The 16627-nt window shown below is 45.3% G+C and overlaps 1 protein-coding gene and 1 long non-coding RNA gene across 7 annotated transcripts in view; one reads left to right on the top strand and one right to left on the bottom strand.

Moving 5' to 3' along the window:
* Positions 1-14839, top strand: part of LOC115169990 (coiled-coil domain-containing protein 18-like) — a 38456-nt gene extending 23617 nt beyond the window's left edge. The window contains exons 1-4 of one of the 5 annotated variants that reach the window (XM_029726171.1): positions 9465-9748; positions 9850-10013; positions 10167-10380; positions 14642-14839. In XM_029726171.1, coding sequence (XP_029582031.1) covers positions 9896-10013; positions 10167-10380; positions 14642-14735 — 426 coding nt within the window. In that variant the 5' untranslated portion in view covers positions 9465-9748; positions 9850-9895 and the 3' untranslated portion in view covers positions 14736-14839. Of the gene's footprint in view, positions 1-2921; positions 9753-9849; positions 10014-10166; positions 10381-10692; positions 11243-14641 lie in introns of those variants that run through there. The other 4 variants (XM_029726168.1, XM_029726170.1, XM_029726169.1 and 1 more) reach the window with 4 other exon arrangements.
* Positions 12375-15121, bottom strand: LOC115169991 (uncharacterized). Of its 2 annotated transcripts, none has more exons than XR_003870949.1 (2): positions 14534-15121; positions 12375-12521 (listed from the first exon to the last, which is right to left on the bottom strand). It is a non-coding gene; the product is annotated as an uncharacterized LOC115169991 (long non-coding RNA). The 2 variants fall into 2 exon arrangements; XR_003870950.1 differs by having other exon boundaries at positions 14623-15121.
* Positions 15122-16627: the final 1506 nt, after the last annotated feature.

The raw sequence follows: 16627 nt of genomic DNA, 5'->3' as shown, positions 1-16627 counted from the left end.
TTACAGGAGAGCAGCACCCGCTGGCCGAGCTGGAGGACAGCCAGAGCCAGCTACAGGGACATGTAGAGAAACCTATAGGAGAGACAAGATAAATAGACAAATACTCTACCTAGATGAGAGACGAAGACAAATACTCTACCTAGATGGGTGTAAATGTGTCCTATAGAGGGACGTCAGAAATAACGAGGTGTAGTGCCAAATTGGTAAAACACGGGCCATTGAGCCAGCTACAGGGAGGTAAACCTACTAGAGAGACTAAGACAAATGGTCTACCTAGACGCCAGGTATGAATATGTGTCTTACAGACAGGGAGAACCCTAACATTGCATTGAGACCTAAGGTAAAACACACATCTGTCAAGCAAAAGCTATTGCATAATATTCCATTTATTTGAGTATTTGACACAGCAGGGTATGTGGTTATAATTGTCTTAGCTAATCATTTCACATGCTCTTGCCATATTTTTGTGTGAGTGTTCTTTTTTTCATGTTCTTCACCAAGAACACAGTATAAAGGACTCCATTGACCAAACCCAATCTAAATATCAACAGTTGCGGGGAATAACATTTCTGTTTACAAAGCGCGGCTGGACAGGAGACATGAGAGCTGAACTTCCCAAAGGCAACACTCTTTCTCTATCAAATTTGAAATCTTAGGGTATCACCAAGTCTTCCGTTGTTTTAAGGTGAATCATGTTAACTGTTTTACGGTAGTAGAAAGGAGTCTTTCAAGCAGTGAGGACATTCCCTATCATGGGGAATTCCAAAGGGACATATCTATCAGGCATAGTGATGCAGAGCCGTGGGTCAATCACAACACAATTCAGGAAATGATCAAAGTTCTGTTCCTGACTTGACAAATCATTTAAGACGTGCAATTTCCTATTCATAATGGTCTGCATTTGTTTCAACTTTAATGTTACGCCCACAGATTATCACAAATCAGGGTCGGTCCATAGTGAAAAATCATATGAGTTTTGAATTTAGCTCTGGTGACAGGCACTGTGATCTAACTTGCTGATGTGGCCTGGTTTGTGTCTGTCTAATACTAGGCTACATACAGTAATAACACTGTTTTCCTACTGGAAGCAGCACTAGAACAAAAGATCTACTTGAATGCAAGTCTTGTGTTTTTTTTAAATCCCTCCCGTTGACGCACATACTATCGCCTACAGAAATAAATATTTATCGTTGATTTATCTGTGTACTGTACTTTGCTTATCTGACATTAAGTTCAAAATTTACAACTGTAAAAAAAAAAATAACAAAACAATAACAAGAAACATTAGTTTCCATGACTACACAGGGATGAAAGCAACTTAATGTGAATTAAACTTTTTCAACATTTTGTTACGTTAGAGGCTTATTCTAAAATAGATTTTTCTCTTCTCATCGATCTACGCACAATACCTCATAATAACAAACCAAAACTGTTTTTTGACATTTTTGCAAAGAAAATAAAGAAAATGAAATATCATATTTACGTAAGTATTCAGACCCTTTACTCAGTACTTTATTGAAGTACCTTTCGAGGCAGCGATTACAGCCTTGAGTCTTCTTGGGTATGACGCTACAAGCTTGGCACACCTGTATTTGGGGAGTTTCTCCCATTCTTCTTTGCAGACCCTCTCAAGCTCTGTCAGGTTTGATGGGGAGCGTCGCTGCACAGCTATTTTCAGGTCTCTCCAGAGATGTTCGATTGGGTTCAAGTCCATGCTCTGGCTGGGCCAATCAAGGACATTCAGAAACTTGTCCTGAAGCCACTCCTGCGTTGTCTTGGCTGTGTGCTTAGAGTCGTTGTCCTGTTTGAAGGTGAACCTTCACCCCAGTCTGAGGTCATGAGTGCTCCGGAGCAGGTTTTCATCAAGGATCTCTCTGTACTTTGCTCTCTTCATCTTTCTCTCGATCCTGACTAGTCTCCCACTCCCTGCCGCTGAAAAACATCCCCACAGCATGATGCTGCCAGCACCATGCTTTGCCATAGGGAGGTTGCCAAGTTTCCTCCAGACGTGACACTTGCCATTCAAGCCAAAGAGTTCAATCTTGGTTTCATCAGACCAGATAATCTTGTTTCTCATTATCTGAGAGTCTTTAGGGGCCTTTTGGAAAACTCCTAGTGGGCTGTCATGTGCTCTTACTGAGGAGTGGTTTCCGTCTGGCCACTCTACCAGGCCTGATTGGTGGAGTGCTGCTGCTAGAAGGTTCTCCCAACTCCACAGAGGAACTCTGGAGCTCTGTCAGAGTGACCATCAGGTTCTTGGTCACCTCCCTGACCAAGGCCCTTCTCCCCCGCTTGCTCCGTTTGGTTGAGCGGCCAGCTCTAGGAAGAGCTTCTTCCATTTAAGAATGATGGAGGCCAATGTGTTCTTGGAGGCCTTTAATACCATTTTTTGGTGCCCTTCCCTAGATCTGTGCCTCAATACAATCCTGTCTCGGAGCTCTACGGACAATTCTTTCGACCTCATGGCTTGGTTTTTGCTCTGACATGCATTGTCAACTGTGGGACATTTATATAGACAGGTGTGTGCCTTTCCACATCATGTCCAATCAATTGAATTTACCACAGGTGGACTCCAATCAATTGGAAACAGGATGCACCTGAGCTCAATTTCGAGTCTCATCATAGTAAAGGGTCTGAATACTTATGTAAATAATTTATTATCATTTCATTTTTTTTTTATAAATTTGCAAAAATATCTAAACCTGTTTTCACTTTGTCATTATGGAGTATTGTGTGTAGATTGATGAGGGACATTTTTTATTTAATCCATTTTAGAATAAGGCTGTAACGTAACAAAATGTGGAAAAAGTAAAGGTGTCTGAATACTTTCCAAATGCACTGTATGTTTAGGGTTGTGCTTAAACACATTATTAGTAATTGAATATGAATATGTGACATAGAGTGAATGATATTTGTGCCAGGTGTCTGCGTTGGAGCTCGAGTGGGCGCGCTTGTCTCTGGATGAGGAGGTGCAGGAGAAGAGGACACCCGGCTGCACAGCTCCCCGGCTGCGCAGCTCCCCGGCTGCACAGCTCTCTGGCTCTGTCTGGTAACACTAGATGGAAGATTTTTATTCATTCACATTTCATGTGTAGTTTTTTTATAGAACGCTTCAGTCACACAATTCACTCAATTTAATTTAATTAAGTCATTGCATTAATGGCTGATTCGTTAATCAAGCCAGTCAAATGTGCTTCTTTGTTTATGCACAAAACAGATATTATGATATCTAATCTATGAAAAGTTTAATTTACCATAACCCTCTATAGTTGTAGTTGGTGCCACACGGAAACTTACCTCACTACTCTTACAGAGCCTTCACAAAGTATTCACACCCCTTGACTTATTCCAAATGTTGTTGTTACAGGCTGAATTCATGCATTCAGATTTATTGAAAATTAAATACAGAAATATCTCATTTAAATAAATATTCATACCCCTGATTCAATGTTAGAATCAACTTTGGTAGTGATTACAGCTGTGAGTTTTTCTGGTTCAGGCTCCTGGATTGTACAATATTTGCCCATTTATTCTTTTCAAAATTCTTCAAACTCTTTCAAATTGGTTGTTGATCATTGCTAGATGATAGATTTGCCATAGATTTTCAAGCAGATTTAAGTCAAAACTGTAACTCGGCCACTCAGGAAAATTCATTGTCTTGGTAAGCAACTCCGGTGTAGATTTGGACTTGTGTTTTAGGTTATTGTCCTGCTGAAAGGTGAATTCATCTTCCAGTGTCTGTTAGAAAGCAGACTGAAGGTTTTCTTCTAGGATTTTGCCCATGCATAGCTCCATTCTGTAAATGTTTTGTCCTGAAAAACTCCCCAGGCCTTAACGATTACAAGTATACCCATAACATGATGCAGCCACCGGTATGCTTGAAAATATGGAAAGTATTCACACCCCTTGACTTTTTAGACATTTTGGTGGTTCCGGGCCTAAATTTAAAATTCATTATTTAGAGTTTTGTTGTTACTGGCCTACACACAATACCCCATTGGTCCAAGCACACCAAGACAGTCGTGAAGAGGGCATGTGTCACGTCCTGACCAGTATAGGGGTTATTTGGGATTGTAGTTTGGTCAGGACGTGGCAGAGGGTATTTGTTTTATGTGGTTCGGGGTGGTGGTTTGTTTAGAAGGGTGTTTGATTTATTATTTCCGGGTTTTGGGTTATGTTCTATGTTTTTGTATTTCTATGTTCTTTCTAGTTTAGTAATTTCTATGTTAGGTATTGGGTGTTGGACTCTCAATTGAAGGCAGGTGTTTGTAGTTGCCTTTGATTGAGAGTCCTATATATAGGGATGTGTTTTGTTTGTTAATTGTGGGTAGTTGTCTTTAGCACTGCTGTTAAGTGTATAGCCTGCTAAACTGTTTCCTGTCGTCGTTTCTTTGTTTATTGTTTTACTTGTTCACAGTCTTTATTTAAAATAAATATTAAGATGAGCACGCAACCCGCTGCGCCTTGGTCCTCTCTACCCGAAGACACTACCAGCCCCACGCATCAGGCTTCCAGTGCCTCGTCCAGGGTATCCGGCAACAGTGCCTCGTCCAGAGTATCCGGCAACAGTGCCTCGTCCAGAGTATCCGGCAACAGTGCCTCGTCCAGAGTATCCGGCAACAGTGCCTCGTCCAGAGTATCCGGCAACAGTGCCTCGTCCAGAGTATCCGGCAACAGTGCCTCGTCCAGAGTGTCCGGCAACAGTGCCTCGTCCAGAGTGTCCGGCAACAGTGCCTCGTCCAGAGTGTCCGGCAACAGTGCCTCGTCCAGAGTGTCCGGCACCAGGGGAGACGGCCCACTGTCCGGCACCAGGGGAGACGGCCCACTGTCCAGAACCAGGGGAGACGGCCCACTGTCCGGAACCAGGGGAGACGGCCCACTGTCCGGAACCGGGTGAGTCTGCCACCAGTCCGGAGCCGCCAGAGCCGCTCGCCAGTCCGGAGCCGCCAGAGCCGCCCGCCAGTCCGGAGCCGCCAGAGCCGCCCGCCAGTCCGGAGCCGCCAGGGCCGCCCGCCAGCCGGGCGCAGCCAGGGGAGCCACCTAAGTGGGCTAAGCCAAGGGTGGAGTGGGGTCCACGTCCCGCACCTGAGCCACCTCCAGTATAGGTGGGTTGGGGAGGGGGGGGGGGGTGTAGCACAGGTGCCGTCGTTGACGGCAGCCACCCTCCCTTCCCTCCCTTTAGTTAGGGGTTTATTTTTGTCTTTTTTTTTAGGTGCATCCGGGGTCTGCACCTTTAGGGGGGGGGGGGGGGGTACTGTCACGTCCTGACCAGTATAGGGGTTATTTGTGATTGTAGTTTGGTCAGGACGTGGCAGAGGGTATTTGTTTTATGTGGGGTCGGGGTGGTGGTTTGTTTAGAAGGGTGTTTGATTTATTATTTCCGGGTTTTGGGTTATGTTCTATGTTTTTGTATTTCTATGTTCTTTCTAGTTTAGTAATTTCTATGTTAGGTATTGGGTGTTGGACTCTGAATTGAAGGCAGGTGTTTGTAGTTGCCTTTGATTGAGAGTCCTATATATAGGGATGTGTTTTGTTTGTTAATTGTGGGTAGTTGTCTTTAGCACTGCTGTTAAGTGTATAGCCTGCTAAACTGTTTCCTGTCGTTGTTTCTTTGTTCACAGTCTTTATTTAAAATAAATATTAAGATGTGCACGCAACCCGCTGCGCCTTGGTCCTTTCTACCCGAAGACGGACGTTACAGCATGACAAAACCTATTCCCCCTCAGGAGACTGAAAAGATTTGGCATGGGTCCTCAGATCCTCAAAAGGTTTTACAGCTGCACCATCGAGAGCATCCTGACGGGTTGCATCACTGCCTGATATGGCAACTGCTCGGCCTCCGACCGCAAGGCACTACAGAGGGTAGTGCGTACGGCCCAGTACATCACTGGGGCCAAGCTTCCTGCTATCCAGGACCTCTATACCAGGCGGTGTCAGAGGAAGGCCCTAAAAATTGTCAAGGACTCCAGCCACCCTAGTCATAGATTGTTCTCTCTGCTACCGCATGGCAAGCAATACCGGATCGCCAAATCTAGGTCCAAGAGGCTTCTTAATTAACAGCTTCTACCCCCAAGCCATAAGACTCCTGAACAGCTAATTAAATGGCTACGCTGCTGCTACTCTGTTATTATCTATGCATAGTCACTACCTACATGTACATATTACCTCAATTACCTCGACACCAGTGCCCCCGCACATTGACTCTGTACCGGCACCCCCTGTATATAGCCCCGCTATTATTATTTACTGCTGCTCTTTAATTATTTGTTATTCTTATCTCTTACTTTTCTTTTAGGTATTTTCTTAACTGCATTGTTGGTTAAGGGCATTTCACTGTAATGTCTACACCTGTTGTATTCGGCGCATGTGACAAATAAAATTTGATTTGATTTAATTTGAAAGTGGAATTATGTTTTTACAAATTTTTACAAATTAATTAAAAATGAAAAGCTGAAATGTCTTGAGTAAATATGTATTCAATCCCTTTGTTATGGTGTCTTGTTGCAAACAGGAGGAATATTCTTTATTATGTACAGGCTTCCCTCTTTTCACTCTGACAATTAGATTAGTAAAGTAGAGTAACTACAATGTTGTTGGTGTTTTCTTAGAGTTTAATGGCTGTGATAGTAGAAAACTAAGTGTTTTAGAGTCACAACTGGCCTCATGGTGAAATGAGGGCAGTCGCGTGATTTCCTTTCTCTTCGTCAACTGATTGGGGAAGGTCGCCTGTATATTTGCAGTGACTGGATGTATTCATACACCATCCAAAGTGTCATTAATAACTTCACCATGCTCAAAGGGATGTTCAGTGTTTTATTTTTAATTTCTTTTACTCATCTACCAATAACTGCCCTTCTTTGCGAGGCATTGGAAAACCTCCCTGGTCTTTGCGGTTGATTTTGTGTTTGGAATTCACTGCTCAACTGGGGGACCTTACAAGATAATTGTATGTGTGGGGTACAAAGATGAGGTTGTCATTCCAAAATCATGTTAAACACTATTATTGCACACACAGTGAGTCCATGCAACTTATTATGTGACTTGTTAAGAAAATTCTTATTCCTGAACTTATTTAGGCTTGCTATAACAAATGGGTTGAATACATATTTACTCAAGACATTTCAGCGTTTCATTTTTTTATTAATTTGTAAAAATGTCAAACACAATTCCATTTTGACATTATGGGGTATTGTGTGTAGGCCAGTGTCAAAACATTCTCAAAATAATCTATTTTAAATTCAGGATGTGATACAATAAAATATCTAAAAAGTCAAGAGGTGTCAGCACGTACTGAAGGCATTGTAGAAACCATCAGATAAGACCACAAAATAATTTATATTTGTAGACTCCAACTGTTCACTGTTGTATAATGGGAGTCATTTGAGTTCAGAGCAGCTCCTACCCTATAACAAAGAGAGAGAGGGAGAGATATTCTTATCCCCTGAGGAGCTGACCGAATGAGACAGCCCCATGACTCTAGTGCCTCCACAACCAGTGTTCTTATTGTGTCCCATTTCCTCCCCCCACCCCCCATCTCCTCCTCTAACCCCCATCTCCTCCTCTAACCCCCATCTCCTCCCCCACCCCCATCTCCTCCTCTAACCCCCCATCTCCTCCCCCACCCCATCTCCTCCCCCACCCCCATCTCCTCCCCCACCCCCATCTCCTCCTCTAACCCCCATCTCCTCCTCTAACCCCCATCTCCTCCCCTAACCCCCTATCTCCTCCTCTAACCCCCATCTCCTCCCCTAACCCCCTATCTCCTCCTCTAACCCCCATCTCCTCCTCTAACCCCCTATCTCCTCCCCTAACCCCCATCTCCTCCCCTAACCCCCATCTCCTCCTCTAACCCCCATCTTCTCCCCTAACCCCTATCTCCTCCCCTAACCCCCTATCTCCTCCCCAAACCCCTTATCTCCTCCCCTAACCCCCCATCTCTTCCCCTAACCCCATCTCCTCCTCTAACCCCCATCTCCTCCCCTAACCCCCATCTCCTCCTCTAACGCCCCATCTCCTCCCCCACCCCCATCTCCTCCCCCACCCCATCTCCTCCTCTAACCCCCCATCTCCTCCTCTAACCTCCCATCTCCTCCTCTAACCCCCATCTCCTCCCCCACCCCCCATCTCCTCCCATAACCTCCCATCTCCTCCTCTAATGTCCCATCTCCTCCTCTAATCCTCATGTCCTCCCCCACGCCCCATCTCCTCCCACAACCCCCTATCTCCTCCTCTAACCCCCCATCTCCTCCTCTAACCCCCCATCTCCTCCCCCACCCCCCATCTCCTCCTCTAACCCCCCATCTCCTCCTCTAACCCCCATCTCCTCCCCTAACCCCCTATCTCCTCCTCTAACCCCCATCTCCTCCCCTAACCCCCTATCTCCTCCTCTAACCCCCATCTCCTCCTCTAACCCCCTATCTCCTCCCCTAACCCCCCATCTCCTCCCCTAACCCCCATCTCCTCCTCTAACCCCCATCTCCTCCCCTAACCCTTATCTCCTCCCCTAACCCCCTATCTCCTCCCCTAACCCCATCTCCTCCTCTAACCCCCATCTCTTCCCCTAACCCCCTATCTCCTCCCCTAACCCCCATCTCCTCCTCTAACCCCATCTCCTCCCCTAACCCCCTATCTCCTCCTCTAACCCCCATCTCCTCCTCTAACCCCCTATCTCCTCCCCTAACCCCCCATCTCCTCCCCTAACCCCCATCTCCTCCTCTAACCCCCATCTCCTCCCCTAACCCCTATCTCCTCCCCTAACCCCCCATCTCTTCCCCTAACCCCCTATCTCCTCCCCTAACCCCCCATCTCCTCCCCTAACCCCATCTCCTCCTCTAACCCCCATCTCCTCCCCTAACCCCATCTCCTCCTGTAACGCCCCATCTCCTCCCCCACCCCCATCTCCTCCCCCACCCCATCTCCTCCCCCACCCCATCTCCTCCTCTAACGCCCCATCTCCTCCGCTAACCCCCTATCTCCTCCTCTAACCCCCCATCTCCTCCTCTAACCCCCCATCTCCTCCCCCACCCCCCACCTCCTCCCACAACCCCCCATTCCCTCCCATAACCCCCCATCTCCTCCCCACCCCCCATCTCCTCCCATAACCCCCCATCTCCTCCTCTAATGTCCCATCTCCTCCCCCACGCCCCATCTCCTCCCATAACCCCTATCTCCTCCTCTAACCCCCATCTCCTCCCCCACCCATCTCCTCCTTTAACCTCCCATCTCCTCCTCTAACCCCCATCTCCTCCCATAACCCCCCATCTCCTCCCCCACCCCCATCTCCTCCCATAACCCCCCCATCTCCTCCCCCACCCCCCCATCTCCTCCCATAACCCCCTATCTCCTCCTCTAATGTCCCATCTCCTTCTCTAACCCCCATCTCCTCCCCCACGCTCCACTCTCATGGGGTGTGTGTATATATACAGCGCTCTGCTCTCTGAAGCATCCTTCCTAGGAAGAGTGACTTTTCGGTGCTCAGGGTGGAGTTTAACAGCGGAGAGTAGAGGAGCACTTTAGGACATTGCTTCTTCTATGTAGTCTATACAGGGGGAGGGAAGATGCTCAGATTCCTAACACTTGTCAGTTAGTACTTAAGTTACTCAGTATTCTAGTTTTAAGTTACTCAGTTAGTACTTTCATTCGGTCCCAGGTCCTACAGAGCCTGAGGTTTTTTGCGGGTAGTGCAGTAGCATAATGGGGGCACGGTTGTGCACTGTTAGGTGGACGCCAGATGGAGGGTGTCTAGAATGTGTGTGAGTTCCCGGTGTGATCTCTGCATGTCTGTGACAGTGTATTTGATTTGATCTCTGTGAGGATACTTGTATGCCTACTAACGTGTGTGTATTCCAGTCAGCTGTCGTCTGAGATAAATACGTGTCGTGGCGAGCTGTCATCCATGGAGCAGGAGCTGCAGAGGCTGCGAAGAGACACCAGTATGAATTCCTCCCAGCTCAGCTACGCGGAGGAGACCCTGCAGAAGACCCAGGGCCTACTGGAGGAGAAGACCGACGCAGGTAGGACACTGGGGGGGGGTATTTTAGATCCTTCCTTCCTTTTTTCTTCATTTCTTCATTCATTTCCTTTAGATTTCTGTGATTCTAGGACTGAACTGAACATAGAACGTTCATTGTGGAAACCCTTTCTTCCCCTTCTCCTCCCCCCTGCAGTTGTGGACTTGGAGGAGAAGCTCCACTGCTGTGAGGAGGACAGGCGGAACTCTGTGCAGCGTGTGAAGGATCTGGAGGGACAGCTACGGGAGGTGCGCGATGAGATGCATGACACTCTAGAGAAACTACAGGAGCTGAGAGACCTGTTACAGCGCACGCAGCTCAGTGCAGATGAACGACAGATTTCATTGGAGAAACTGTCCGCTGAGCTCAGGTGAGCCTCTCTGCCAACCGCCCGACACACACACACACACACACACACACACACACACACACACACACACACACACACACACACACACACACACACCCTTGACCGGTGGTCTCCATTTGTTGCTTCATTGAAGAAGACAGGTCTCCCCTCACACCTTTAGAAAATGCTTCTAAAACAAAATCATCTCCAAACAGACAAAAGTCCCCCTCCCCAAGTACGGTCAGTGGAAAATGTAATAAAATGACTGCATGACAATTTGAAGGTGAAGGTATTTCATTTTTAAAACCTATTTCATTACACATTTCATTGAAGAAGCGCTGCCAGTACACTGGAAGTAACACGTGCTGTCTATGGACAGTGTGACCATGGCAACCGCTGACCTGCCGAGCGCTGTGGAGTTGTGTCTGCGACTTCGTTGACCAACCAATTTGGGGAGACTGATTCCAAAGTCCTGCGTTTTGATTTGGTTTTAACACAATGAAACATTCTTTGGTCAGATTACCTTGTTTGTCTTTTACTGTGACTTTTTACTATATAAAAAAGGAAATATGATATGTGTAATATATGTATATACTATTTTTAAAAGTACATATTACGTACTGTGCATAACTTATTTGTTGAGAATTAGGTGCAATGCTGAAAACGTAGTTCCTCTTTGCACTGAATCCTGACGTGAGCTCATCATCATCATCATCATCATCATCAAGGGAAAGCCTCCGTTTCAAGAGGAGGCTAACTGTGTACTCTACAGTGGCAGGCTGAGTTGGTCTCTGTCATTCATAATATGGATCATGCTATTTTTATTATTTATATATTTCAAAATGTATTGTTTTTCTAATGTATAAATTGCGTGTTCTTTTGAGGCTTTGTCGCAGTGCGGAAAACAAAGAGCAGTTGCTTTGGACACACACACACACACACACACACACACACACACACACACACACACACGGATATCAAGCACCCGTGGGAATCATAAAATGAGTCATAAATCATTTGATACACATGATCTCTTTGTGTACATAGAGAAACAGAACAGGATATTACATTTTACGTCCTGTTCTCCATTCCAAATACAATAGCACTCTTGTCTGTCTGGTATGGAGTTAATGCCCTCTGTTTGATACCAACCAGCCAGTTCATCTTTGGTAAACGTCTTTGTCAAATATACAGTTGTCCCCCAGCCAACATGACTTGACAAGTTGACAGAGTCACAAACTGTCAAAGGGCACGCTCTAACCGGGTGTATGTCATGGGGATTATTGTGAAGCTTTGACAGGTATACATGTGGATCGTCTCTCATTCAAACATAATGACAACTACAGTAACACCTGATGATCTGTAAATCCTATTGAACAGCTACAGGGCTGTAACTCCTCCCCTCAGGCATGGATGCAGTAGTATTGAAGTTAAACTGAAGGCATCAAAAAGTCTACGTACTGTGACTGAGCACAGGCTGTCTGAGGGGATCAGAATCACTGGGTCACACACTGATTCATCTCTCCTGGACAGAACTACCTTAACATGAACATCTGACCAAATTGCGTGAGATATTTTGTTATGGGTTAACTGAGATTACACACTGACTAGTTATTTAGGATGCAAGGTCATTTGTAGATCAGGGATTCAGACTGCAATGCAGTTAATCTCAAACGCACACAACATCTCTGCATTAGAGTCGCAAGTAGTTTTCCTTTGATTCCCTCGTGTGTGTGAAACAAAATGCCCTTTACACAGATGTGATCAGATGAGATCTTCTGGTTGAAATAGAATATGCCCCTGGTGAACAGTGATTTCACAGTTGTGCCGGTGCTTCTGGGTAGGTTCCCCAGCTCCACATAACATGCCTTCAGATCCACTGTGTGTGTGTGTGTGTGTGTGTGTGTGTGTGTGTGTGTGTGTGTGTTGGACATAGACACAGCACTGAAGGAGAGACAGGGGGAGCTCCAACAGAGAGGACAGCTGGTACACACAAATACAAAACTGAGGCAACATTAATTGCGTGGCGCGTTATAGTGTATTTAATTTGAATGGCCAAAGTCTTAATGGATGGAATTATAAGAAATAAGGCCTTTCTCTCTCTCTGTCTCCCTCCTCTTCCTCAGCTGGGCCAGTTGGACGTGGTCATCAGAGACCATAACCTGGAGATAGACAAAAAGGGTCAGTCCCTACAGCAGACTGGACCAGAGAAAGATGTTAAAGACTGAGACAGACATCATAAAGGCCACATTACACTCTTTTGGGGTTGTTGTTGGCCCTGGAAACCATATTCTTGTCCATTCTGGTATAGTGATAAATGTGAAGGGCTGTTTACTATCACCTCATGTTTTGTCTCTACAGGTGGAGTTTTTGAGTGACAGGCTAGACCTGCTAAAAGCACAGCTACAATGGAAGGAGGATTCTTAGGAAGGTATGAGAGAGGGAGAGATGGATGGAGGGAGAGATGAGTTATGGTATTATTATACTGATGGATGGATGGAGGGAGAGATGAGTTATGGTATTATTGTACTGATGGATGGAGGGAGAGATGAGTTATGGTATTATTATACTGATGGAGGGAGAGATGAGTTATGGTATTATTATACTGATGGATGGAGGGAGAGATGAGTTATGGTATTATTGTACTGATGGATAGAGGGAGAGATGAGTTATGGTATTATTGTACTGCTGGAGGGAGTGATGAGTTATGGTATTATTATACTGTTGGATGGAGGGAGAGATGAGTTATGGTATTATTATACTGATGGATGGAGGGAGAGATGAGTTATGGTATTATTATACTGATGGATGGAGGGAGAGATGAGTTATGGTATTATTATACTGATGGAGGGAGAGATGAGTTATGGTATTATTATACTGATGGATGGAGGGAGAGATGAGTTATGGTATTATTATACTGATGGATGGAGGGAGAGATGAGTTATGGTATTATTATACTGATGGAGGGAGAGATGAGTTGTGGTATTATTATACTGATGGAGGGAGAGATGAGTTATGGTATTATTATACTGATGGAGGGAGAGATGAGTTATGGTATTATTATACTGATGGATGGATGGAGGGAGAGATGAGTTATGGTATTATTATACTGATGGAGGGAGAGATGAGTTGTGGTATTATTATACTGATGGATGGAGGGAGTGATGAGTTATGGTATTATTATACTGATGGAGGGAGAGATGAGTTATGGTATTATTATACTGATGGATGGAGGGAGAGATGAGTTATGGTATTATTATACTGATGGAGGGAGAGATGAGTTATGGTATTATTATACTGATGGATGGATGGAGGGAGAGATGAGTTATGGTATTATTATACTGATGGATGGAGGGAGAGATGAGTTATGGTATTATTATACTGATGGATGGAGGGAGAGATGAGTTATGGTATTATTATACTGATGGATGGAGGGAGAGATGAGTTATGGTATTATTATACTGATGGATGGAGGGAGAGATGAGTTATGGTATTATTATACTTATGGATGGAGGGAGAGATGAGTTATGGTATTATTGTACTGATGGATGGAGAGAGATGAGTTATGGTATTATTATACTGATGGATGGAGGGAGTGATGAGTTATGGTATTATTATACTGATGGATGGAGGGAGAGATGAGTTATGGTATTATTATACTGATGGAGGGAGAGATGAGTTATGGTATTATTATACTGATGGATGGAGGGAGAGATGAGTTGTGGTATTATACTGATGGATGGATGGAGGGAGTGATGAGTTATGGTATTATTATACTGATGGATGGAGGGAGAGATGAGTTATGGTATTATTATACTGATGGAGGGAGAGATGAGTTATGGTATTATTATACTGATGGATGGAGGGAGTGATGAGTTATGGTATTATTATACTGATGGATGGAGGGAGTGATGAGTTATGGTATTATTATACTGATGGATGGAGGGAGAGATGAGTTATGGTATTATTATACTGATGGATGGAGGGAGAGATGAGTTATGGTATTATTATACTGATGGATGGAGGGAGAGATGAGTTATGGTATTATTATACTGATGGATGGAGGGAGAGATGAGTTATGGTATTATTGTACTGATGGATTAGTAGTATTGTTCTGACATAACACCACCAGTAACATCATAACATCATTTCATGGTGTTCAGTCTTCAGTTACCTTTCAGAACCATCTGAAACTATAAACTGGTCCCAGATCAGCTTCAGATATCTGATTGACCATCTAGGAGTAGGAACCCTCTGACTGACCTATGACCTATTGCTCCAGGACTCTGCAGCAGAGCCAGCACCTGTGTGTCGGGAGAGAGCAACACAAGAACTCCAGAGGACGACTGGGGAGCTGCAGGATACACTCGCTGTGAGAGCCTGTGCAGAGAGATGGACAGCATCACCCAACATGCCAGGGGCAAGGCGAAACCTTCATTTTGTTGCTGTTCATTAAAGGACATACCCAAATGAAACCATGCATTCTTTCTGTGTTGTATCCATAACAACAGTGTGGTATTTCTTTCAATTTTACTATGGCTAGAAGATGACCTGTGTGTTGTCTTCTATAGGAGGTGCAGGTGCGGGGTCCAGGCAGAGGTCAGACTGCAAGCCCCTGTCTCCTCTCTGCAGCTGGTGGAGAGAGAACGGCACAGCAAGGAGGTACAACTGGGCCCAACAACGGTCTTTGTAGTGTCTGTCAGTCGTTCTCTCTCTCTCTTTGTTTCAGTCAGTCTCTGTCTATCTTTCTCTCTTTGTTGCTGTCTCTGTCTGTCTCCGTTTCTCTTTCTCTCTCTGTTGCTGTCTCCGTCTCTCTTTCTCTCTCTGTTGCTGTCTCTGTCTGTCTCTGTCTCTCTTTCTCTCTCTGTTGCTGTCTCTGTCTGTCTCCGTCTCTCTTTCTCTCTCTGTTGCTGTCTCTGTCTGTCTCCGTCTCTCTTTCTCTCTGTTGCTGTCTCTGTCTCTCTCTCTCTCTCTGTCTCCGTCTCTCTTTCTCTCTCAGTTGCTGTCTTTGTCTCCGTCTCATTTTCTCTCTCTGTTTCCATCTCTGTCTCTCTTTCTCTCTCAGTTGCTGTCTCTGTCTGTGTCTCTCTCTCTTTCTCGCTGTCTCTGTCTGTCTCCGTCTCTCTTTCTCTCTCTGTTGCTGTCTCTGTCTGTCTCCGTCTCTCTTTCTCTCTCTGTTGCTGTCTCTGTCTGTCTCTCTCTCTTTCTCGCTGTCTCTGTCTGTCTCCGTCTCTCTTTCTCTCTCTGTTGCTGTCTCTGTCTGTCTCCGTCTCTCTTTCTCTCTCTGTTGCTGTCTCTGTCTGTCTCCGTCTCTCTTTCTCTCTCTGTTGCTGTCTCTGTCTGTCTCCGTCTCTCTTTCTCTCTCTGTTGCTGTCTCTGTCTGTCTCCGTCTCTCTTTCTCTCTGTTGCTGTCTCTGTCTCTCTCTCTCTCTCTGTCTCCGTCTCTCTTTCTCTCTCAGTTGCTGTCTTTGTCTCCGTCTCTTTTTCTCTCTCTATTTCCATCTCTGTCTCTCTTTCTCTCTCAGTTGCTGTCTCTGTCTGTGTCTCTCTCTCTTTCTCGCTGTCTCTGTCTGTCTCCGTCTCTCTTTCTCTCTGTTGCTGTCTCTGTCTGTCTCCGTCTCTCTTTCTCTCTCTGTTGCTGTCTCTGTCTGTGTCTCTCTCTCTTTCTCGCTGTCTCTGTCTGTCTCCGTCTCTCTTTCTCTCTCTGTTGCTGTCTCTGTCTGTCTCCGTCTCTCTTTCTCTCTCTGTTGCTGTCTCTGTCTGTCTCCGTCTCTCTTTCTCTCTCTGTTGCTGTCTCTGTCTGTCTCCGTCTCTCTTTCTCTCTCTGTTGCTGTCTCTCTCGCTCTCTTTTGTTTTCTTTCTTTGTCAGTCAGTCAGTCTCTCACACACAGTCACTATCTTTGTCTTTCTCCTCAGTTCCCTCTGTCTCTATCTCTACTGCTCTGCTCTTGGATATCAATCTCTTCCACGGTTCCTCTTTCACTTTGTTTCTCTTTTTTCCCTAATCACCTGTTCTCTTTATTTCTGTAATCACCACTTCTCTTATATCTTCTGTATACCACCTCTACCTTGTCACAACACAACTGATTGGCTCAAACACATTAAGAAGAAATTAAATTACACAAATTAACTTTGAACAAGTCACACCTGTTAATTGAAATGCATTCCAAGTGACTACCGCATGAAGCTGGTTGAGAGAATGCCAAGAGTGTGCAAAGCTGTCATCAAGGCAAAGGGTGGCTACTTTGAAGAATCTCAAATCTCAAAT

The sequence above is a fragment of the Salmo trutta genome, chromosome 31, assembly GCF_901001165.1.
Source record: "Salmo trutta chromosome 31, fSalTru1.1, whole genome shotgun sequence".
Lineage (NCBI taxonomy): Eukaryota > Metazoa > Chordata > Actinopteri > Salmoniformes > Salmonidae > Salmo > Salmo trutta.
The sequence above is the reverse complement of the archived record's forward strand: the minus strand, read 5'-3'. Positions and strand labels throughout refer to the sequence as shown.